The following is a 26183-nucleotide window of genomic DNA, read 5'->3' as shown; positions in this document are numbered from 1 at the left end:
TGTTAAGAGTACATCTTTATGACAGTGGATGGTGGTGCTCATGGGAAATGGAGTCTGTATCCCAGAAAAGCACGTCAGATTCCAGCCACAGGTGTCACTGCAATCAGCACCAAACAAGAAGTCCTCACAGAGACTTTAATAAGAGTCCAGCTAAAATAGCCTAGAGTCTTCTTTAACAGGTGCTACATTATTTACACACAGTTCATTCTGCTGATATGTCCAGTTTAACTTATTCTACTTTCAGCAACAATTATCTGTTGTTTTTTCTCTCCTAAGGGATAATCTATGACAATGATCAGTCCAATGTGCTGTGAATATTCACATCATTTGGAAAAAAGGAATTTGGGAAGAAGAATCTTTTTTAATGAGCTATGGTCTGCTTAATTGGCAACTGGACACCAATCAATGGCCATATGCTCGTGGGCAGGAGATAGGCATTAATTAGTGAAAACGTGATTTTCGAGACAACGCCAAAAGCAAGAGCTTCAAGGCGCTGGCGTGGATTTCACTGACATATTGGTGTGCCCACATAAGAGGGCTGGGTGCAGCTGAAAATTGGATTGAAAGATCTAGTAATCACAGGCGCGCGCACGGACACCAGCGCGTGCGCACATGCACCTTTTGAAATTTCTCAACAGGTCCACGGGGGTTTGTAAGACTTCTTCCACTCTCTCTCTTCCTCTCCCTCTCCTTCCTCTCTCTCTCTTCCTCTAAAAACCACAGAGCTGCCGGCTCGCGCGCGCTCCGCAATTATTCCTCTCGCGCAGAAGAGTGCCGACCGCCGCAAGCTCAGCACGGCGCCTCTGCCTCCTCAAAACACACCGCTCCTCTGCCTCCGCTCAAGCACTGCGACTCCGCGAGGTTAACAGCCCCGCATACGGACTCTGAACGAAGCCCCAGCACCCGGACAGAGCGTTCGTCGGGGGCAACGCGGACGTGGTTTTTGAGTTGGCTCAAGCAGACGACAAATGCTGGAGACCCGCACACGGTGCCCCCAGACCCGGTGGGGAGGGAGACACGCAGCGCTGTGATGATGGGACAGTTTACGGGCGGATGCTACCTGAGTTTGGGCATCCTCGTGCTTCTCGGCTCGCGAGTCCCGGCTACCCAAGCACGAGGTAAGAACCACTCTTTTCATGTGCAGAATATGTGGTCAGTGAGGAGGAAACGTGCGTGTGGCTCCACAGAATGTGTTTGGGACCGTGGTTGTAGTTGGTTTTTCATTCTGAGAAGTGATATTAAGCACAGAAGTCAGACATTTTGCTGAACGATGAATCTGAATTATGACAAGTTTCCGTCTTCATGTGCCACGCGCTGCCTGGGCGTCAGAGTTTGTGATTTGTTTGTGAGTGTCCGCTGCTTCTGGAGGAGGAAAACGATGCAGACATCCCCCTCAGTTTGCTGTGTGTGTTCATTTATTCAAATGCCATTTGTCTACCAGTTGTCATTTAAAAGTGTCCATTATACCTCAGGATAACTGGTTATAATTAAAGACATGGTTAATAAAATTCACTTAGACATGGAGGTTGTGCAGAGTACAGCAACACGCTCTGATAACAGCTTCTGATCCACTTCACCACGCTAACATGCAACAAAGCAGCTTATTATTTCATATCCTGCTGTAAAAACAGTGCTTAACATTATTTTCCCTGCATATTGGGTTGTTTTTTCTTTCTTTTATTTATTTATTTCTTTTTAAATTGAGCAGCTAATGCAAACACACGTGGCCAATTGCCACAGGGCCACAATAACAACATCACAAAATGGTTCATTGAGAAGTTGAACTGGTGTGGAAATATCAGCAAAAGCGTCCGGCTTCTCCCTGTGTGTCCTATTCTGCTCACTTACTTAGCCTGAGCTATTGTTTCTCACTGTATTCTCAAGGTTGGTTATATGGAGATAATTGCTCCAGGGCTGGGTTTGCTTCTGCAAATTCTAATTGATTTCAGTTGCTTTGAAAGCTTGGGATGCTATTTATTTAAATTTCTCAGACGTGCGCAGAAATGTGATGGTAATAAAAGGCAGCCAGTGGGATTGTCTTACCGAGGTCTAACTGTGTTGTAGGAGAATGTTTTTGTGAGTGATGGAGCAGAAGTTTCTGGTTTTATGTGGTAACATTTTCAGATGTAAGCCTGAGAGAGAACTGAGATGTATCCGCAATCTTTAATAGTGTTTTCATTTGGTCAGTGAATGGATCATTGTGAGCTCTTTTCCTCTTTCCTCTGGTGCTTCTGTTCTGACCTATTGACATCCATTCAGCTCACATGGCCATGTAACAAAGATGCATTTGCAAGTCAATTAGTTAAGTAGCCCTAAGGTTTTCATTTTTGCATTTTAAGTTTGGAAAATTAGCTTCAACTTGAGAATTTGCATAGCATAAATATTATATCAGGCATATGTAGCTTATCTTCAGGGCAGCTTGCATGTGGAGATCAGGAGGCTTCTTGTCGCTCGTTTTTTAAAGTTTGCCTTCAAGGTTTCGGAAATAGCCTTTCAGATCTGGCTGTGCTTTGTGTTTACATGACCAATATCTCCCCAGCTGCTTCATCTCTCTGCAAAACTGTGCATTACGCTTGAAAGCGGTGACCTGCGCTTGGCAGCAAAAACAATAATGTTGGGTATGCATGAAAGTAAAATGTGTGTGTGTGTGTGTGTGTGTGCAGAGTGTAGTTTTGATAAGCTGCAAAGGTATATGGTGTTATACATCTGCCAGGTTTTAAAGCCAGGCCTGCGTTTGTGATGGCTTTCTGCCAGGCTGTAAAATAAATATTTATGTCAGGCGATGATATGGATGTCAACAGTCAAATACTTTATGCAGAAGTGAGATGAGATGAAATGGAAATGGCACACTCCACAAAAAATGGACTAAATAATGTAAAGTGTGCAGGAGAGGCCAAGCTTTGGAGCATGGTTGAAATGAAATATTGGGTTTCTTGCCACACACACACTCTCTCCAATACAGTTAATTTAACTCTCACACAGAAACCAGGATGTGATGAAGTTTATTCTTTGCCATGCAAGGGTGAGACTTAATCATCACCTGCAAATGCAGTGTTCAGCTCAGCAGGCTGTGGGAACATTAACCGGAGATTAATCCTTTCTGGAAAATCCCAGAAAAGTGCGATGTTGGGGGATAAGTGGAGACGGACTGAGCATGTTCACCTCACCTTGTTACATTGTGAGTGATGACATGTAGGTAATGAGGTGAGCGAAGTGTGGCTTAAGTTATCTATGTGAGCCACTTTGGATTCTGTGCACTTTATATATGGGCTGTAATCAGAGCTGCAGCTATCCAATATTTTAGTACTCGAGTATTCTACTGAAAATCCCATCGATTAATCGAGTAATCAGATACAATACATTTTTGTCTAGTTAAAGAGCAGTTATTTATCAAATTAAAATTTTTCTCTTTAAGAAATATAATTTTCTGATACAGCATGTCAATAAGAGCACTTGCTTTGGTAGTTTCAAAATCTGTAAACACACTTTGACACATTTTTTGTGCCTTGTTCATCTCATCAAATGTTGCGGACCCAAATGGCACCTGTTTTGTAGAATGACCCATTAGTCTCCAAACTCCAGAAAAGAAGCTAGATTTGTTGCTAGTTGCTATTTGTATAAGACAGGCATGGGCAAACTACGGCCCGGGGGCCACATGCGGCCCGTTAAATGTTTTAATCCGGCCCGCCGAACTTGAAAAAATTAAATGAATAAACCTTTTTTTATATAGATAGTTCACATTTAATATCAAAATACCACACAAACAATTTTGACACAATCTTTTATTATTATTTGTTTTTTCCTTTTTAAAACCAAGACAGAAAAAACGTGTTTTTCAGTAATTCCGTTGTTCCGTTATTCCGTTTTTCCGTTTTGGTTTTAAACCAGAAAAATATAAAAACAAGTCCTTTTTTTTTTTTTTTAATTTTGTTTTCAAACAGAATAATGATAGAACGAACCATACACAGATTAACAATCCCATTATAATTCCATTCTCTCATATTCTAATTTTAATTTCAAAACAAAATCAAGACAGCGAAAATTTGAAAACGAAAAATTGAATTACTAGTCGTTATCCTTTTTCCGATTTTGGATTCTAAAACGGATATGAACAAATGATACCCTGATAGTTACCAAAGCACTCCATCCATCTGCTCCTGGTCCGGCCCCTTTGTCAAATGTTAGAACCCATTGTGGCCCATGAATCAAAAAGTTTGCCCACCCCTGGTATAAGAGGTAGCTTGAGGGGTCTGAAAACTCTCTTAATATGGCCTCAGCACTATTTGAAATACCACCCTTTGATCTTTTTTAAAATTAAATGATTCCTCGAGGCGGAGAAAACTACTTGAGTATTTTTTGTAATCGAGTACCTCGAATCATTCGAGGAATCATTTCAGCTCTAGCTGTAATGGTTGAAAAGAGCTTTTCACATTTTCAGGAAAATTATTCCAACAATCAAAAATAGAAGTGGAGCTTTCACAACATGAAGGAAAGGCCTGATATAAAACTGTACGTGCAACAGATCTATTCTCTCCATTGTGAAGGTATTTATAGGGATTTTTCACAGCAGTTGAAGTGTGAGATTTGTCATCACAACTTCCCAAGTCAGTTAATGCTTTGGAAAAACTTGAAAACGCTATTCAACATACTCCACTCAGCTTCCAAAACACTCCCTATAGCACCAATATGTGCTAATCCACAGCTGGATGAAGGCCTCAGCAAGTTAAGCAGATGTACGGTTGTTGGAGTTATGTTTGCTATTAACCACCGTTCCCAGCGCTCTAGTTAAAGCTGCTTTTCATGCCTCCGAGCCTCGGTAGCTTGGCTGCAGGCACTGTGTTTTTGGTTGTACCACTCTTGTGAACAGAATTTCTAAGAAACACCTTCAGGGAATGTCTTCATACTTAGAGCAAAGATTTACCTGGGCTTGAAAACTAACTGGTTAATATTAATGTAAAAAGGTTACGATCCTCACGAGGACACAAAACAAAGACTTTGGCTTTAACTCTTCAACTTAAAAGCTTGTTATGGAAAAAATAACAGGAAAAACAGACAGAATGAGTTAAGAGTTTTGATTGGGGCTTCACGTCTCCATCCATCATGATCTTGCTAATACTTGATCTGTCTGCATTTGTCTGCAACGTATATGCAGATCAGTCCATGCAGATCCATAGATGGAGAAAATCACAGTTAACCCATCAAATGTACAATATTTTACAGTGTTATTTCTAGGGATGTAAATCACAAGTTTCATGACGATATGATACGATAGCAATTCTTTGGACAACGATATGATATTTGACGATATCACAAAGTCTGTCACGATACGATGTGATACGATACGATTCAGAAGCCTTTGATCGATTTAAGACAATATAATGTCCTCACTGAACACAATCAGCAACATTTCACCTGAGGCAAGAAAGAAATACAAAACAATTTTGATAGTTTTATTACTGAAATGTGAAACGATGTGCTGACCTTTGGGTATGACAGTTTGTAGAGGATTATAGCCATCTGTATGATCTAATTATGTTTTAAAATCAAAACTGGTTAAATTCAGGTAAGGTGCTTTTTTGCCCCCACAATTACCTTATGGGTCTGACTGTTATACTGTAATGTTTGATCATTATATCAAGTAATGATGCAACACTATCATTAAAAAATACTGATTACATAAATTTTATTATTGACCTCCAACATTTGACAATTTTCTGTTAAACCAAAAATGTGAAACTTTGATTTTAATTAAACCCAAACATTTCTGTTGTTCAAAATTAGAACTATCAACTTAACTAACTTAACATGGATCGTTTTTTTCTTTTTTACTGTGATGCCTGATAACCACAGTTTGTATGTCAGTGTGATCAGACTTTGTTTCACTGTGTAATAGTCGATGTGGAGGAGGAATGACACTAAGCTCTCGCTGTTTTACTTTTTAACTTTATGAAATTTCATGAATCAGTGCACTACAAAATCAAAAAAATTATGAGATAACTCACTGCAGTCATGTGATAATGCACTCCTGTTGTGTGTGCAGCATGCATCCTCTGCAGTCAGGTCGACCGTATCTTACCCGGATACAGGAGAGCTATTTTATGATTGGCCGATATGTCTGGCTCTCTTTTAGCTCTGTGATGCTAACAGCGTCTTGCTACATGTCCGCCTACAGTGGTGTGACTCGGTGGGCGCTAAACAGTACATTTTACAGCAGGAGAAACATAAGGTGTCAGACAGTGAAAAGGTTCAAATGTGTGTCTCATTCGCTGAGTGCGTGAGGCTTGAGAGGAAACTTCAGAACGACTTGCGGTTAGCTGGAAACGGACATGCGTGTCCGGTCGGGATTTCAAAATAAAGGCGTACATTAAAGACCACGATGTTGATCGATGTTTCGACTTTCCATCGATGTGATTTGATCATTGCTTAACCAATCGATGATTCGATGTATATCGATGGATCATTACACCCCTAGTTATTTCAAATTTTAACATTTAGAGTGAAACACTGGTTACTGAATTACAGTAATTTTACAGTAAAGATGTAAAATTTACTGTAATATATGTACAGCATTGTACAGTAGTTCAGCAACAAGATACTACTTAAGTTATTCTATACAGCTTTGGTTTCACTGTTATGTACTGTAAAGTATGTACATGTTAATTACATAGAGCAGTTTACTTTACACTATTGTGAAGTATTAGGTTGTAGGGATGGGCATTGATAAGATTTCATTGATCCCTCATGTGAATTCTCTGTACAAAAAGTAGGCTTTACTTTTTCTATGTCAACATTTTATTGAGTTTATAAGTAAATATGAAATTGGTCACCGGATATCTCTGAATGTAAATAGATAAAAGCAGATAATGTTTGTGCACTCTTAGTGTCCTTTTTGGTAAAGTGAAGCCAAGCTTTCAGTAACTTCGAGCTCTCTGCCATTGTCTAGGAATTCTTCTTCTGAGTGATGAGTGTGATTGACGTGAGGTTAACATAAGGTCTGGCAGCTCCAGCCGAAAGTAAAGAACCAACGAGGAAATCATCAAGCAACAGTAAATTACTGTGAAATAATGCAACCTGTAGCCAGTGGTTTACTGTAAATTTGCAGCCAAACATTTCTCTTTGTGAGCTTTCTTCAAATGTGAATTAATAAATTGTACTCCCACTAATTTATCCAGTAACCTTTTCATGATTGGACCCTTGGCTAAGATAAAGATAAACCTCCATTAATGAAAAGTCATTGTGTCCATGGTTCATTTCAAACAGGGAGAAAACGGACACAAAGGAGAAAGCCTCAAAGAGCAGCAGAGGAGGGATCCTCTCCCACGACAGAAGACTTGCAGTAGATCTAGTATTCCCACAGGAAGTTATTCACAGGCATTATGCATGACAGTGTAGAGATAACAGCCTTTTCTCCATGTAACATACAGAAAATCTAGCTTTACTCAACTCCTTGACAGTTTAACTCCACAAGCTGAATAAGTCTGGACAGGCATGAATGGAAACTGCAGTGTGGCTGATTTGCAAAGGTATTTTTCTGAACAGCTTTAATTCTTTGGAATTGAAACAAATTTGATGCAGGAAAAACGCCAGGTGTATCCTTTAAATTGGGCTACCTGGATGGCAGTAACTACCTGGGCAGACAGCTTGATTTAGAGCAAGAATAAAGTCCTAATGGGCGATGTAAGGTTATCGGGGTGAAATCAATAATGTAACCCTTACTGGGACACGGTCGTGACAGCACTGTAAATTCATGTAACAAGTCAGCGAGGAGGAAGTTACTGCATAAAGAGGAGAGGGAGAAGTGCCGGCCACAAATGCCTCTGATTGACCTTTTATCATTGGACAGGAGGAAGTAATCAGCAGGAAGCTCGGCGATGTCTTATTAGAGTACTAGATAAATCAGCAAACACTTTGAAACAAGACAATGCAATGATTTGATCCGGAAAAGGCAGCAAAATCTGCGTCATACCTCCATGTCACCACCGCCCTCCACAAAACCTGACCATGTACCTTGAGGCGGACTGATTGGTTGGTCGGTTGATTAGTCAGGCTGATTAATAGCATTTTGAAATAATTGGTTGAATTGTTCACACAGCTGATTAAAAATTAAATGTATCATATCTTCAGACACTGCAGGCAGCATCGGCAGTGTGGGGTGTTATTGGACATGGAACCGTGTCCAAGAGAATCATGCTTTAAGTTGGAAGATGGGTTTTCAATCTGAAGTTCCGGGAACTTGGGCTCACTGGTGTTTTGGCTTGAAGTGTTACCCAGCAGGATGCATCCCTCTCAAACATATCATCATTTGATATTTACCTGTTGATCAGAATCGGACATTTGAATCAAAAACTAAACTTGGATGTGTTCCCAAGAGCTTCTGTGTTTTGTTGTAAACAGGATATCCACTGACACATTCAGCTGAAGGTCTCCAGTTTACAGGGTCATTCTTTAAACTGGAACACTGGAAGCTGACAGGGACACATTCAGACAATCAGGCTTAGGGATGACCATTGTTTAGGAGTTATTAATAGGGTTGCACAATATTAGATTTTTTGCTGATATCCGATATGCTGATATTCAACAACCCATTTAGCTGATACTTATATTTTTTTCTGCACACATAATTGCAGAGATTATCAACTCTGTTCTGTATTGAAAGCATTGCATTGTATTATGGCGCATACTTTAATCACTTTTGTTGTGTAATATTAACTTTTTGTGCAAAATTGGAAAAATATATATATGAAACTTTATCTTTATGACGATTGCTTCCAAACCAAAAAATCCAAAAGAGAAATCCTTCTTGAAAGCTGAAAGCTCTTTGTGAGAAAATCGTAACATTACCAGCAACCAGAAAAAAATTATGCCACTTTCACAATTGACAGGCAGTAAGTGTAACCTGTAAGTGTAAGTGTAAGGAAAAAATGAGAATTGCAACTGGAGGGCCAAGTTGAATAAAATGGTTTACTTTGGTAAATGGTAAATGTGCCTAAATGAGCCAGCTACATGTACCTTACAGACTGCTGCCTAAATTCAGGTTTAGCTTAAAACAGGAACCAAATATGGGACAAAAAATACCAGCAGCTTCAGCCCAATATTTTATCAGTTTATTATATCGGTGGAATGCGGTGTGTTGTTTGATATCTGATATTTTATTTCCAAGCCATACTGATAATATGTTAATAATATCATGCATCCCTAGTTAGTTAACCAAGTCAATCACAGCTAGGTGTCACTTTCTTGTGGATAAAGGGAGGGGGAAATGAAAACACTGTGGCTGCTCCAACCAATCTAAGACCCTTGCTCCTGTGGTTGAAAAGCACATAGTTCCTCAAAAAGTTCCTGGTTCCTGCCGACAAAAAGTTACTTATAACCCTCAGTGTCCCAGCTTTAGACGTAACCTGAATCACTGTCTTTTTAGAATGATAACGTTTTTGTTGGTCTTAAATAACAACGCATCACATTCAAAATGCTTCCTGGCTGTTATTGGCGTTCATTAAGTTATGACGTATGGAGTAAGGCAGCTCAATATTGCTTCTGACATAAATATCCGTCATGTTCTAAAATCTATAGCATAACTCGATGTGTTTTTCTTTTTCATAAATAATTAAGAATCCATCTAAAACATGATGCTGGCTAACATACTCTGGGATTGTAATTTGCTGGAATGATGGAATAATACATGACTTTTTCTCATTTGTCATTGAATTATTAAATAGTTGCTTATTGTTATAAGAAAAACTTGGATACTGGTAGAACAAATCGACAGCCGGGGAGGCCGGATTTTCTTCACTTCCAATCTCTTGTTATTATACTGCCACTCTGATCCTGAGAATGAAAAGACAGATTACTAGCATCCAGGTATTGATAATGCCGTTATAGGGCAGTTAGATTTGACATTTCTCTAACCAGACTTTCACGCATGCTGCTGTTAAAGAGAAAGCTTTAACTACACAGCAGCGCTTCACATTGAATGCCCAGCTTCCTAAAATCTCTGATCACAAATGCGCTTTTGACTCTTTCAAATTGGACGGTTTCTTTTGTCTGAGCTTTCCGATGACGCTCATGCCGCCATTATTTCCCCAGAATAACACTGTAGCTCGAGAATGGGTGAAGAGAGAGGAAAAAAACGGAAGCTCGAAGTGGATAAAGAGAGAGAGCAAGAAAGGAGCAAAGGGCAACAGAGTCATCTCTGCCATGTTTTATTTATCCCCCCAAAAATGACTGCCAGACGCTCTCTCAAGCTCCAGCTTTGATTCAACTGACATCTCACATGAGATGAATTCATGAGCGCAGCTGGGCTGGTTTCCACAGCTGGTTCTATTCTGTAGAAGATCGCATGGCCGTCATGTTGCCCAGCTTCACTACTGTATTATTCAAAGAGAATCCATTTCTCCATCCAGCTCTCCACCAACCCCGCTCTCTGCCATCACTTCTTCTCCATGTTCAGAGGGATCTGAGCTCAGCGCCGGCCACACAATGGTCGGAAACACTTCCTGAGGAGGAAATGATGAGGAATTTGGGTAAAGGAAAAACATTGAGTTTGAAAGTAAACATGCAAACACTCATTAAGCTGATAAAGTGTGATGAGAGTCCGTATTGGATGAATCTAGTGCTGTAATCAAATAGCTATTGTTTTCCGTCGTTGGGATATTGGGACTTTGGAATCTGGTCAATAGATAAGCCTTTGTACATGATATTCCCGAGAGAAGCAGGATTGATTGGAACAGAATCCCTTTGTTTGCTCCAGTATAAAACAATGCTTTCATTATCTGTCTGTTGATGTAGCTTCATATTTTTGCAGAATCCCATTGTGGTTTATGGATATAGATTAATGGAGGCTTCTTCCCCACTTTGCAATCAGGATTTGTCTTTGTTGTTGATATTCTCTCCACATAATTAGATTCAGCCATTTCTGGCATTTTATTGTTTGGAGTCAGCAATTATTGGAAGAGTCAAGACTTTTTGGCCAGGTTCCAAAACCCTTTATTAGCTGCTATCTCCTAATGTGTAGCTAAGTAGAAAAATGCTGTTACCTGAAGATATACAGCTGAATGAGATGAGTTATTTAATTGCTACATAGATTACCATCAGCCAAAATTTAAGAAACACTTTGTAATGTTTGCAAGATGTCCGAGACGGCAGCTGAGGCCTGTACATGAATGCTCTTTATGACTGGAGGTATTGGAGCAACATGAGCTGAAAGGAAACACTGGGATGTGAGAAGCAGCTCCATTTCACAGGTGATGATTAACAATGCCCTGAATCTATCACATGATGTATATTATCACCACCACCCACTTAGTTTGGTGTCCCAACAATATTTTGTTGTTTCTGGAGAAGTTCGATGGAAAAAAAAGTTCTGTGTAAAGTCAGGTTGATAGTTTGTTTATACAGACACAGCTTGCCACAAAAATGTTTGGACATTTTGTAGATTTAAGTGCAAGCATGAATTAGGGATGAACATTTTAACTATTTGCTAATTATTCAAAGACTTTTAGCTTCCCCTGCTGATACAAGAAGATATAGATATGGTTTATTGGCATTCCTCTATGAACTCTTTGGTGCTGCAGGAGTCTGCATTTCTGAATCTTGCAGGGCCTCACCTGCTTTGCTTTCTGGCGACATTATGGAAGTCTTTTGTTATTAAAGGGGCAAAAAGTTAACTGTTTTAAAGGGGACATATCATGCTGATCCCTGATTTAATACTTACATATAATATAATAAATTTGAAAACAAGACCTTTCACCCCCTGAATTTTCAAAAAAATGAGATATTGTATTTTTTCTGATATCCTAGAACGAGATTTGATGCCTCTGAAAATAGGTCATTGCCAATTGGCCGCGAGATTTCGACCGACGTGACAACACGAGGATCCTTTCTTTTTATTGGAGTAATCTGATAAAGCAGCTCCTCCTCTGTGATGTCAGTTAGTCACACAACCGCCACTGAGGGATACACCCACCAAGAGCCGGCTGACTGAGTGCTGGATGCAGGGACTCTGCTCTGCTGAGCAGCTCGGCTTTACATGGTGAATTAGCAGTTAAAACACTGTAGTTTTAGTAGACGTCGTAATACTTGTGAGACTGTAATATTTGCATGCTTGTTCTGACATGCACTGTGAACATGGACCACAATAATGCTGCGGTAATAACATAGTGACGAACTGACGGTAGAGGCGATCTTTAGACTACACTTTCAGCATGATGGATAAAACAGACAGAGAAAAGTGAAGGAGCAGGATGGAGCCTTGTTATAGAAATAGTTTATTGGTGAAGTCTGCCTATATTTCCACGTATAAACTATACATGTTACAGTACCAGTTTGACTCACCACACTGAAGCGTCCTGAGATGAACTGTGTCGAGGTGGATTTTCTTCCTCCTGAGCTGCAGAACCGTCCGGGTCTGACTCGGGGTCCAATACAAAAGGACGTATCCTACACTCTGCCATTTAATTAGTGCTATCAATGCCTTAAGGTGAAGTTTTGGCAAACAGAAAACTCGCTCGGTCTGCCCCATCCAATATGACGATTTTGTAAATACTGCCATGCTGCAAAAACTGCCCCCTGGCTCTACCCCCTCCGCCCCTCTGACAGAACTGACCAGTCAGAGCACAAAGGGCTGTGACGTGAGGTAACTGGAGATCATTCTCCAAACGGAGCGTTTCAACGAGATCTTCAGAATGGCCTAAACTGAGGATATTGAGAACGCTATTGTGGGGCAATGAAGGAACTAAATGACTTGTACTGAGGGTAGAAACGCTTTACAAGCATCCTAGTCTGGCATAGTGAAAAGGAGAAACAAGCATGATATGTCCCCTTTAAGGTTTCCTACAACCACTGTGTGGTAGCTATTTCACAAAGGCAAAACACTGAAGAGATGAAATATTAGTTACATGAACTATTAAATTATTCCCATATTTGAAAACCATGACTCATCCCTAACATGAACACAGGATTTGTAGTTTCAGTAACAAGATTTACTTTTAGCTGCTGCATCACTTTGACACAGGAACCAATATCCAGGATCCAAAACCACATCATACCACCTTACCTTAATCAAATATAACCCTTCAGACAGCGCTGACCCTATAGCCTCAGTTCTTGTACCTAAAACTTCCTGCAGACTTCCACAGAGGAGTCACATGATTTTTTTTGTGACTTGTCTGTGAGCTGATTTATAGAGTTTGGTTGTCCTACCTGAAGCTGCAGGACAACCATGCCCCCTGTTGTTTGACAGTATTGGGCCAGTATCCCAGGTGTGTAACAGCATGAGGTCCCTTCATCCCAGTTTACCAACTTCTGGGCTCACTGATCTCTACAGCCCAGTACATGACCTTGCTCTTTTCTCAGTCCATGATGGGATTTTTAAAAAAATACCTTATCAAGGGCTGGGAGGCACTGTTAATCAAAGAATAAAAGTGATTACTGTTAATATTCTAATTCTGTTCAAAATTAAGTGTTTAGACCTGATGAAAGTCAGCCCCTCTGTTACTGCAGTGGAAAGTCTTTCATCGTAGAAACTACTATTTGGGCTTCAGGGACTTTAGCAACTTTTTCCTGCTTCAGTCTCAGGTAGAAATAAATCTTCATCAGGCTCTCACTGTCTCATGAAGCAACTTTAACACTAACCATAGACAATATAATATACGGATGTGGACTGTGACACAGACTCTGTGATGTCACACTTTGGTTTGTGAAACAGGGTTTTGAAGTCTACTGTTGTTGGAGGTCCATATTGGTCTCAGCCTGGCTTTGTCTGAGGTAGGGCTTTTAGCCCTTTTTGCTGACTGCTATAGGGTTCCCACCCATTAGTCAAATCAGCCACACCCTTACGCCAAGCTCACATTGGCTTCGGAACGGTTGCAGTCCAGATACCGTGTGGATTTTCCGCAAGTTGCCACTCACATCAGCTCCAGATAGAGGCTGCAGCTGGCTCCGGTGCCGGGTGCGGGAAGGGCACTCTCGAGAGCAGATGCTCACATGGGTTCACGTTCTTGTCTGGACTTGCGCAAGAGCTTTATTCCTCTAATGTTTATTATTTTTAATAAGGTTACTTTTTTCTTTTCTTGTATTATCCTTATAATAGTATGGGATGTGTCATATAAAATGGGATGACTTTCCACTTCAAGGATGAGTCTCTCGTCATCCCTTGTTGCCAAAATGCGACCTCGTGTCACGGGGTGTGATGTAATGTTACATTTACTACTAGCACGACTGTGCTGTCAAAGAATAGTCAAGTTACATTTGTTTGTAAACTGATTTTATTTTAAAAAACAACAGATCTTCATGCCACCTGGTAAGTCACTTCCTGTATAGCTCGTCATATTTCATTCAGCTTGACGCAGACCCTCTGCAGCGTCCAGGACAGATAGACTTCTTGCAGATTTTTTCCGTTGTGCCGTATGGCTCCCTCAACGATGAGAACTAGAGCCTTATTTAGCAGTGTTTTTGTGTGAAAGTAACGCGCTGAAAATTCTCTAAATAAAACGTGAATGCAGACCAATATCAGATTTTTCGGTGGGAGTCCCTTTATTTGTGTTTTTGGTCAAGTAAAAAATGGCCCCGTCTGAGTGCAGAGGAAACCAGCAGAGGAGCAGGGAGGGGGTGTTTGGTGCGAGCTCTCTGGGCTTCTGCTGCACAAAATCTCTGCTGTAGGGGTAATTTCTGCCCTAAACCTTGTGATAGGACCCAACTTGTTCCATCCCGGAGTATCATTTTAAGAGTTCAACACCTTAAAAATAAGAATTATGAAAGTCCCGCTGTGTTTCTGTGCTTGTGGTGTGTGTGATGTTTCTGGTGCTTCTGACCCAGCCTCTAGTGGACACTTGAGAAACTGCAGTTTTTAATACTTCTGCTTGGCTTAATGTTTTAAAATTAGAGGTTAATTCTTGGTAAAAACCCTGCACAGAGAACAGAGAGCCTGTGATTTACACCAAATCATAGTTAAGGACTTCACTGTTGGTCATTTGGCTTTGGTACCTCACAACAACATTGTGATAAAGCCTTCCACCTTTTGTTGTTGTGCTACATCTTCAGCTCTTACATTTAATTCTTTAGTTTTACATCTCATCTGCAATCCCAGCTGTCTTTTCCACCCGTGGAGTGGAGCACATTTGTGAAAACTTTTCAGCTAATTATGTGAGAAACTTGAGAAGACATGCTGCGTCACATTTGCACCTTTGCCATAACATCATACTGCTGTCGTGATTCCAGTGTGTTGGCTCAGTCGTGGATCTCTGGCGTACATTCATTGCAACATACAACCCAGCGATTATACTTTCATCACTCTGCATCATTTATACATGCTGCATCATACATACTGCATGTCTGCTTGGATGCGCTCTAATGTGGTGCTTTGGAGAGTGATGGTTTGTCAAATGTTTCCATCCTGGTCGCCACTTGCAGGTTTCTGCCTCTCAGCCTTGAGGCTCTCTGTTCGATAAGAGCGAGCATTGCTGTCATGTGTTTCTCTAATAACACTGAAAAGGAAGCCTTGAAGAAAACTGCCCATCCACAATGCACCATTCAATGCCTCACTGCCTTACTCAAGGGCATCGGCACAAAGGCAAGATTCACACCTTCCAACATTCTACCTCAATGCCACACACACACACACACACACACACACACACACACACACACACACACACACACACACACACCCAAACCGCCTCTGTCTCTTCTAACTTCCAGTTTGGACCTGTGGGCCGCACTTTTTGTTTCCTCTAAAGTGCTTTTATTTCATAAACACCTTGTCCCTTCATCCTTTCTCGTTGTCCACTCCTCCCCCTCGCTGTTCCTTCTCGATGTAATTTACCTTCAGAGGATTGTTGCTGTGACAAATGTTTTGGTTCTGGTATCATTTCTCAACTCACCTGGCTGACGGGGAGAGGCGAGCTGAGCGTGGAGAGGCAGAACGAGGGAGCGCCGATTGTTAGGAGGAGAAAGAGGAGCAGAGGGAGGAAGGGAGGGGGAGAAGGAGACAGATAGGAGGGTTACAGTGCAGAATACTTAAGTATCTCATGTTATCAGTAACTGCCACGGCAGTTTGTCAGTAACAGTGAGCACCTGTCACTACTCTCCCTGATGAATTAATTTCAAGAGTAATCAAAAGCAAATACATATTTAATGACTTTTGGATTAAAGCGGGGGCACGCTGTTTGTTTACGTGTGTGAGTAATACTGGAATGTTTTCATGCTTCAGTTTCAGTGTCAAGTGAGAAAATATGATGAAAGTAAATGAAAAAATAAACACACACATAAAGACATCAGTGAATATTTTTTTTATTTTTCGTCTGATGAGGAACAGAAAGTGAAGCTTATTGGAAAAACATCAGAAATGACAAATGAAAGGAATCCACAGAGGTTACCATGGGATTAGTTTCCTTGTTAGAGTCTCAGCAGCTCCCAAACCAGGTACATCGTGTAACATGTGCTGTCATGGCTCTACATAAAGCTGTCAATGACTGTGTTAGCTCCAAGATGGTCCGTCTCAAGAGGAGGGACTAGGATTAGTTATTGAAACAGGAAATAGGTGAAAACATACTTACAGTTTTGAGCACTGGAATTTAAAAGCACCACCAGCAATCATGGATGTGTTTTATTCCCATACTGCATCCATTTCTACAAAAGAAAGAAAAAAAAAACAAAAAAAAACAACAACCTTCCAAAGCAGCACAGAGTAGCTTACCAGTAGCCTGCAGCTCTTTAGTTTTGAGTCATCATGGTGGCTGCTGAATACGGAAATGACAGAACAAGAATAAACAGCTTAAACAGAACAAGTAAATCCTCCTGCTTCCAAAAAGTCAACAATGTGGCAACATTTATCCATCCCCGCGAGACTCCTCTGTGCAGCAGAAACATTAAAATGACAGGTTTACATGCACAGAATATACCGGCTTCAACCCTCCAAAAAAACTCATCCCTCTATATTCATACTCTGCTGTTTGCATGAATAAATAACCAATAGACCCAGAAACACTGAGCTTAACATCCTACAGTTAAACTCTGCCTTATGATTTGAAGCTAGTTCGTATGTTCGGTGTTTTGAACCGGATTGTAGTGTTGGTTCTGTAAAATATTTCTTACTTCAAGATGCTTTTAGATTTCTGCCCATACTACACTGTGAAATGCTTTAATATAAATAATGGGGGGGGGGGGGGGGGTTGCCATACTGAATGTGTGCAGATTTTTAAACCTCTACATACTTATATGTTGTAGAAATCCTTGAATCTGTCTCTAAACTGATCAAAGCACTTCATTCTTAAAGTAGTATGAGGCTTTTGGATTTTTAGATTTTGGAAAATGATCTAATTGCGTTTTTTTTAGACCAATATTGTGATTGTGATTTAGCATGCAATTTTTGGGAGGGGGATGTTTATCCTCTACATTATTTATTTAACACAAACAATAAAATGTTCTATAGTATAACCAAGCCAACAAAGGATACTGTCAACATCTTAACAAGTCTTTCCTGTAGGCCAGGCCTAAATGTTATGATGAAATGATATGAACTGATGCATGAATTGAAATGAACAACGTATCTTCAACCATTACAATCACAGTAGAATATTGACTGATTGATTTAACTTCAAGCAGAATGAGAGGCCTGGTACGAACAATAATCTAAAAAGTAAATATGAATCCTCTCTTCTATGAATCTCACACTAAATAAACTGCAGAAATGTGAATAAGACCAAATCTCTGGCTTAACCATTTAGTCAGCATGTGGAATGACCTGTTTTGTAAAATGAAAAAGAAACACTGTGTGAACATACATATCAAATGTATTAAAATCTTACTGATCTTTTATCAGTAACAAAACACAAACTAAAGTGCAGAAATGTAAATAAAAAGTTTTGACTCATTTACTGAAATACGTATACTTTTGGATTACTCTTTTTAAATCCACTTTAAAACCTTTTTTTTTTCTTTTTGAATTGCAGCCTTTGCGATTTGAAAATTGCATTCTCTTACATTGCGATGTCGGTTTAAATTTGATTAATTGTTCAGCCCTAATGAGGCCTCCACAAGATCTTTATGAGACTTGCTGAAATGATGAGGTCACCGCATAAGGATCTCCAAACTAGTTAAAGACACGTTTAACTAGTTAAGAGTGGTAGGTCTTAAACACCGCTGGCCAATCAGAGGGAAGGGGGTTTGTTGAGTGGGAAACTTTAAAGAAACAGCAGCTATAATGAAGATTTTCAGACTGAGGCTGAAATAGGAGTTACTACGGGGACACCAGAGGAACAAAATTAAGGCAAAAAGAAAGAAAAATACTCCCTCTTTAAATTATTCCACATTTTCACTTGAAATCAAGGATTGCCTGTCATCAGCCAGCTGATTGATTTGTCTGACTGTAGTAAACTATGCAGATATTTTTGTACCCCCCAGCCCTTCATGTCATGTGCAACATTATTAACTATTAGTTGATGCAGCTACCTATTATTACCAGAGCATATTAAATGCATTCACTGTCACACCCTTTGTGCCTGCTTTCCTCCTCACAGACTTAAAATGACCCAAAACCCCCTTTTTTTTTTTGATCCACTGCGTGTTTATTTTTTTCCCTAACAGAAAGTGTGAAACAGCCCGGCTCCAGTGAAACCACATCCACCAACACATTCTGAATGCATGAGCCTTGGAAGTTGTTGTCGTGTAAGATGAACTATAATCCCATTTAATGTTGCGGCTCTTTGTCTTTGTCCTGTTTCTGTCTCATGAACAGCGAGCTGCTGAAAGGTTGGTTATGGATTAGAGATGCTTTTTTTAAGGTTTGTCCACATTCTTCATATCTACAGCTGGTTTTATGTATTCAAGTGAAGTTTGCTCTCCTTTTTCCTCCAGTATAAAAAAATGATATGACTCTCGGAGCTGCAGAAAAGAACTCTGCCCAGCTATATTTCATGCGGCACTGTCGCTTCTCGATGGCCATTTGGTGCTTCTGAGAGTGTCAGAGACGCAGGATGGGCTTTAAGAGTCCCTCTCGGCACATGAAGCCTACATAATACCGCTTTGTAGTCGTGTGTGTCTGTAAGTTGTAAAACCAACAAAGCCATGTCATCATGAAATAAAACAGAAAGAGGGATTCCATCAGTCTTTGAAAATGATTTCTGTGTTCTTCAGAAGAAACGCTCAGTCCTGCAGACAAAAGAAAGAGATGCAGCAGCGCTGTCAAGTGCTAAACTGCAACACATTAAGCTCAAAGTTAAACTCAGATATGGGAAAAATGATGACTTCTATACTTTGTAGCATTCTCCGCTGACAGACTGAGCTAAAGGCTGATGGTTTTCCTTTAATCCATATTGCATGGGTGTTCAAAAAACAAGCATCTGAGATGAAACTAGCTGAAAATAAGTTTGCAGCCCAAAAACTCAGTAAGAAATTCTCCAGTGGGAGTGAGATTTAGTTAAAATCTGTAGAATTCAGAAACGCTCAGTTTCCCAAATGTGCGGATAAAAACACAGACAGAGGAGAAAGAGCAAATGCAGACAACAATCACAGAGAATTAACAAAAGAGCAAAGGGTTTGTTCATGAGACGAACAAGAAAAGGAGAGAAGATTATTTTGTTTTGCATTTCTAATGAAGTGGAAATGGCAAGAAAAAAGTCTAAATGTCAAGAATGAAGCAGAACCTTTAGAATAAGAGCCACCAGTGACTTTTCCTACATTTTAACTTAACTCCTCTGGCTCTGAGGGAGGAATATGATATCCTGAAAGATGATTTTTCTCCTCACATTACCTTTTAATTCTTCAAGAAAGAAGACTTCAAGTTTTTCTTTCATTTTCTTTTCCCTTTTGCCAGACACCTAACGACTTTGTCAAAATATTCACAAAAGACTGAAAAAGATGAAGCAGTTCATGCAGGAAAAAGATTTCACGGTACCTTAGAGTGGTAATAATTGGTACACTTGGACAAGTCTGTGAGAAGAAAAACGATTCAGGATGATTTTTTCAGACACTAGAGGGCGCTGTTTGCCTTGACCTTATGTTTGACGTCCTTACATCGAGGCAACAGGTCTGCCATAGTTTAGTCAGTGAGAAGCAGCTTGTTGGTATGTTTGTGTCATTAGCTATCAATGATGAGTTGTTTGTGTGGATGCGCTGTTCTGACTTTTTAAGCCCTGATACCAACACTCATCTGATGCTAATAGTAATTTAACATTTCTTAATATGAAGATGAGTCTGATAAGTTTAATTTGGTCTATTTAAACTTTTGAAACCAAGTAAAATTAAATATAAATGCATTTAAACTGACTTTATTATCATTTTATGGGATTATAAATGTGTGCTGAGTGAATCTCCAACACTAACAGGATTCAGTTTAACTGAGGATCAGCCAGGAGTAAAACCTGCACTTATTGCAAGCTACTGTTGGAGTTGTTGTCAAAACCAGCGTGATACTTTCAAACAGCTGAGCCGCTGTATTTATCTTCTTTCATGATTTTTCAGCTCTGCCTAAAATGCCCCAACCTACCAGCGTTGATGAAAACAGAAAGAGCATAGAACAGAGTTAAGCAGATCTGTCTTATGGATCTGTTCATCGGCTGTCAAGGATATCTGACAGAGGTCTTCAACAGTGGCTCTGCTGTAAAGCATATTGTGGAGGTATCGAGGGGGTCCATGACATTGTTGGTTAATAAGGCACATTTTCATAGCGGTAAATATTTGTTTCTCTCTTCTCAGTGAACCTTGCAAATAAGTTCAAAGTAGAAATTGAGACAAAAAATTGAGAATCAATATATCAGAATTTTTTGTTTGACAATATCAAAATCGAGATTTTTTGACTAAAAAATGTTTTATTTATAAATTCTTCATTTCTGTCTTTGTTTATAAACTGGATTGGAAAAAAAGTGACCACTTTTCTCCAGCAGAGGGTGAAATGTTGACGCGCGTGATGTGCATTTTATGAAAAAATAGGGCTCCTGATATAGTCTATAGACATTATCATCATCATCATTTAACTTTTTCACATGGTGTGGTGTTAAAAAAAGCAAACTAAAAATTGCAAAAAAACGTGAATATCGAAGAATCACTATTTAAAACAAAACCAAAAATCATAACAGACTCAGATCGCAAAGATAGTATATCGTCCCAGCCCTGATGAACCTGTGTATTTTCTGGATAACTTGGTACCGAATGCAAAAAAGCACTGTACATTTATACATGGCACTAGTCCAGGTGTAATATAAAACACAATTTAATGTACAACATTTATTAATAGACAGGGTCCCTGCTCCATCTCCCCATCAGAATGAGGGTCCTTGATGTGAAAAATGTTGTAGACCCCGATACCTGATATGACTTTTGGAGTCAGAATCAGAACCGGTAATGGATACAGTGATCAGGTCAGTGCACCCTGGGTGGTTTTCCCAGCAAAAAATTACTTTTGGTGGCAATGCTAATTCTGTTAGCCAGTTCATTGGATTTTTATAGGATTGTTAGCATCAAGCTTGCAGATCTTTGTAAAAACTGGTTGTATATTATAAACTGGATTCTGGTAAGGTTAAAAACCATCAAAGAAGTTAGGCTGTGTGTGCATTTGTGAAACTTTAAATCGAAAAAATATATTTTTATTTTATTTTTTTAATTTCTACATTGACTTTGTATTCAGTTTGCCAAACTAAACATCAACGTTCATGTAGGGCAGAAAACTAGTGCACGTTCCACATGGGTAGAAAACAACTTTGAAGCCCACAGAATTCAAGCAGTGCAGCTCAGATCGGGAAAATATTGATTATCAAATTTTAAGATTTTATCTTGAACAGTTTCTTTGGATAAATACATCATTCACAGATACCTGTGGAAAGGAGCCAGGATGTTGCGGCAACATTGATCCTGCTTTTGCCCTCCATACTCTCTGTTTGTCCAGTGTACACCAATGTCCCAACAGGTCAACGATTGTTTTTTTTTCTTTTTCTGCTTTTAACTTGCTCTTCTAACTTTATGATCCAGTTCAAGTATCTTTTGTATCCTTTCAAAATAAAAGCACATATGTTATTATTACAAGAAATCAAGTAACCTCGGTAAGAGGCAAGGAAAGGGTGAAATAAAGCCTGAGAAATAAAGCTTTATGAGGCCGTTTCTTCTCTCCAGCTCGAACATAAACTGGAACACACCCTTTAAAATCATGAATGAAAATCATATTCATAACCCAGCATGGTGAATCTTATCCTAAGCTGAGTGTGTTGTTAAATCCCAGCTGAGAACACATTTTATTTCACCACCGTTGATTTGGCAGCAGAAGAGACAGTTTCAGCAGCACCTTCAAATCTGTATGCCATCAGCAAGTTGGTCTGACATTGACTTCTTCTAAATATTGAAACGCACAGAATTAATAAACTGTACACAGGGTCATGAAGCTAAAAAACTTCAGACTAAGCTTAAATTAAAAGTCCTTTATTTGATGCTTCAGACAGTATGTTGATAAAATGTGTCATGCATGTCTGTCTTGTCGGCTAACTGTGCTTTTCTCTTCTGATGGCGGTAAAGCAGCAGTTTTCTTATGGTGAAGTAAAGATATTTTAGTAACTTATGGCTGCAGGAGATTCTTTTTGCAGAGCAGAAACAGAAAACTCAGTGAGATAAAGGGCACACCTGTGTTTGGAGGAGCGCTTTAAAACCCTGCTGCGACTCACTGAACCTATTCTCTCTAATCATTTACCTTCGCTGTCTTCTCCTTTTTGTTTTTATTTGGCAGTGAAAAGCGGGGTGTATTTTAAAAAAGGGCAGCATCTTCAATCATCAGCAGCTCACTTAACAGTCTGTGCAGCTCATCTCGCAGCTTGACTCCTATATCGTGCCCTTTGCAAGCCTTCCCCCTCCGTTCCCTGTTAGGCCCCAACTGCCGAGATCAGCCGACTCTGCTCCGCCGTCCTGCCCTCTCTCGGTCATCGTTGTGTCCATATCAGCATTTTTCCTCTTCCTCCTGGCCTTCTCAGCGGTAAAACGTCACTCTTCAAACAGCAGAGGAGAACAGCAGTGTTTCTCGTCTCTTTGTGATGCTCCAGCTCGGCCTCAACCCTGAGCACTTACCCAGACCAGGGGTCGTAACACCGTGTTTTTTGTTGTTCTTTTTTAGCCGACCATCTGCAGCAGAAGTCATGCTCTCTCTACTTCAAATATGTGCAGCTTGTTTCATGTTTTCAAGGCAGGATATCTGCAGTTTTTCTCCTGTAGCCACACAGATACAGGGTTTTTTTTGATACTGATACCAGGGATAATGGAGCTGTTATGGATACAGCAGCTGCAGATCTTTGAGCTGGAATCTGAGGGACTTTGTTGACATAGATTTTGACAGATTGATGGATGGATTAACTTTATTGATCCCTTACTGAAATAAATAAATTACATTTTTAGGGATACAGCAGTAGGTTATCAGAGCAAAGACAGTAGAAGGCAGGCAAACAGTAAAACATCTTGCGTGGATTTCTTTATCACTTGATGTTACTCACAGCACTGCATGGAATTTTGTATAAAGATAGCAAAAGATCACTGTAAATTTTGAATCTTTTACTCATTATCCTTCAACCAAAGCACAAGATTTGTGTCAGGACAAGATTTGATAAAAGAGTTACTTTGTGCATTTAACTATCCCACCCATTTTTTGTGATTTACAAAGAATTGCACATTTGATCCCACTATCTGCTTAAAGGATAAGTTTGGTTTATACAGCTTTTACATTGTTTATAGAATGAAGTAGAACAAAATACTCACCCAGAAGGCTTTCCTGATCCAAGCAGTGCTTCGGGAGATATTTAGATCCAAAATCGTGCAGCGGACGTCCGTATAATGGGATCAGCGTAGCTCCTAAAACTGCATTAATCCTCTAAAAACTCGTGTTTTTCACCAATATTCCATCATGGTCCGCTCAGAGTTAGTCCTCTACTGCAGTCTGTGTCACTCCAGACAGCGCTGGCCTGACCTCTGAACTGACGAATTTATTTACTGGGAATTTATTCAAAGATATGCCTAAAGATCAGGACATATATGTAAAGTATACTTACCTGCAAAGAAAGGCTGTAAAAAAAATCTATTCCTGTTATTAAGTGGGGGTGTATTTTCGATTGATGTAATCTTTGTCGCTATACATGACAATGCGATTTAAAAACATAAATAAATTGGTCCTAGAAACATTTGTTCTATATTCAAGTAAAGTTGTGTAACAACCTGAGTGGACTGATTCCAAAAACTGATTATAAAAGCCGTGCGTCAATGGGTAATTAGGAGTCAAACAGCGGAGTCAAACAGCGGAGTCCCGCGGACAGCTCCCGAATAATGACAGTTAGGATCCGCACCTCGACAGCGACTATGACATTTGGGCTCTATAGAGTGATCAGTCACTGCATGAGTGAATAGCCTCATGGAAGTTATATTTTACAAGTCTTCACATTATTTACTGACGAAATTCGTTAAGGCAACTAATTTAGTGCTTTTAAGGTCATGCCATTAAGTTTACATGGATCCTCACGTTTACGGGAAGGGGCAGACTTAAAATGATACAACGTACATGTAAGAATAATATCAAAGCATGTCAATTTATAAAACTTTATTATCAAGCATAGGCTTTATCAAATAAAATGAGTGCCTATCTAAATTGGTTAACTAAAAGTAATATTGCACAGCAGAAGCTTCCATTCGGTCCGAAACGACCGACTTTTCCTTTTCTTCTCGGCAGGAGGCAAGACATCATCTGCTGCAGCCGCCGGGATTTCAGCCTCACCACCATCTTTCTCCTCTGAAGTATTTTGTTTAGTAAAAAAGTCTTTACGTTTTGCCTGTTTCGACATGTGTCTCCCGCTGTTTTGTTGTTGTTCTGCGCGCTTTGTCGGAGTAAATGAAACCTGTGCTACAAGTTTAGTACCGCCTGAAAAAAAAAAAAAAAAAAAGTCTTGTTCCACATAGACCAGGCCTATCCACCGGACATTTTGACCAGTGGAGTTGAAATGTGTCGGACTTCGGCGGATTTTTCCCGTCAAAGTCAGGTAATTACTGGATAACGGAAACCCAGGTTCCTACTAAACAGTGTAATCATTTCACTCTAACTGTGCTGGTTCACACTGGGATTAGTCAGTTAGCTGAGGAATGAGGATCATCTGAATAGATAAGGTCTGTTTCTGCTTCAAGAACACTGATGTGCAGAGATGAGCGTAGTTTGTGGAGTGTTTAAACTTTGGTGTGTGTTTCAGGTGTAAGAAAATGTGTATGTGGCTAGAGATGGGTGCCTTTCACATTTGAAACGATACCGTGCCAATGCCTGGTACCTGGCAATAGGTATTGGTACTCTATGGTACCAATTTTCGGTACTTTTCTGTGTGTTTATGTGGTAAAAAATATCATTTTGTTTGACAATAAAACGTAAATTCTTTTCAATTTACCATATTTATTCTTCAATATATAACCTTGCAATGCTGTGTTTATTTCCAGCATGGAAAATCGCCTACTCCTCCACTCCCTCACAGTCACAAGAATGCATTTAGGTACCTAAACATGGTACCTTTTGATTTTACCTGAATCTGTACCCGGTACAGAATTCGGTTGGTACCCATCCTTATTTGTGGCTCATCTGCACATGTCTTACAAGTGCAGAAAGGACATCAGCTTCCAGCTCCACATGATGTTTGAAGTGGAAGAATGAGCAGGTTTATATTTAATATTGCTCTTCAATCAGTACATTAAGAGGAGGGACTGTACAGCTTCTCTCCTTCTCTCCCTCTGTACATAATCTGCACAGCATGAGCAGATCATCAGGGCGACAGCTTGTCAATCAGTGATAGTTGATGGTTATAAAAGGATGAAAGGATGAAAGGGAGAATGGTCAGTATAGACTTTTATGTGTAGGGAACAATGAAACCTATGATCCATTAGCAGTGCAAACCAACAAACAGAAGCTCCTTCCATGCCACCCCTGATACTGTACCTATGGATTTAACAGTTTGTTAAAAAACCACTGTGGTCAAATATCATCCAATCAAAATGTAGGATATGTGTCTAAAATTAGGCTCTAGTTGTGCCTTTTCTCAATAACCCTGGACAAAAACAAATCTGAGTTACTTTCACGCTCCCCTCGGTGTGTTTTTACCTGCATCACCTCCAGCAATCTCTGTCTGTCAGTTGTGTTTGATGAATGTAAATCTGACGCTGAAACTCAGGTGTATTTGTGCTTCTGATTTGCATTTAAA

The 26183-nt window shown here is 39.8% G+C and overlaps 1 protein-coding gene across 1 annotated transcript in view; it reads left to right on the top strand.

The window, feature by feature from the left end:
• The first annotated feature begins 544 nt into the window (after nt 1–544).
• Nucleotides 545–26183, top strand: part of LOC141805927 (netrin receptor UNC5D-like) — a 334456-nt gene continuing 308817 nt past the window's right edge. Inside the window, exon 1 of the mRNA XM_074691174.1 lies at nt 545–1118. Coding sequence (XP_074547275.1) covers nt 1031–1118 — 88 coding nt within the window. The 5' untranslated portion in view covers nt 545–1030. The remainder of the gene's footprint in view (nt 1119–26183) is intronic.

Source organism: Halichoeres trimaculatus, unplaced genomic scaffold (assembly GCF_033239565.1).
Source record: "Halichoeres trimaculatus isolate MK-OKI-2021-1 unplaced genomic scaffold, fHalTri1.1 fHalTri1_scaffold_16, whole genome shotgun sequence".
Lineage (NCBI taxonomy): Eukaryota > Metazoa > Chordata > Actinopteri > Labriformes > Labridae > Halichoeres > Halichoeres trimaculatus.
This window is presented reverse-complemented; position numbering and strand designations above follow the sequence as displayed.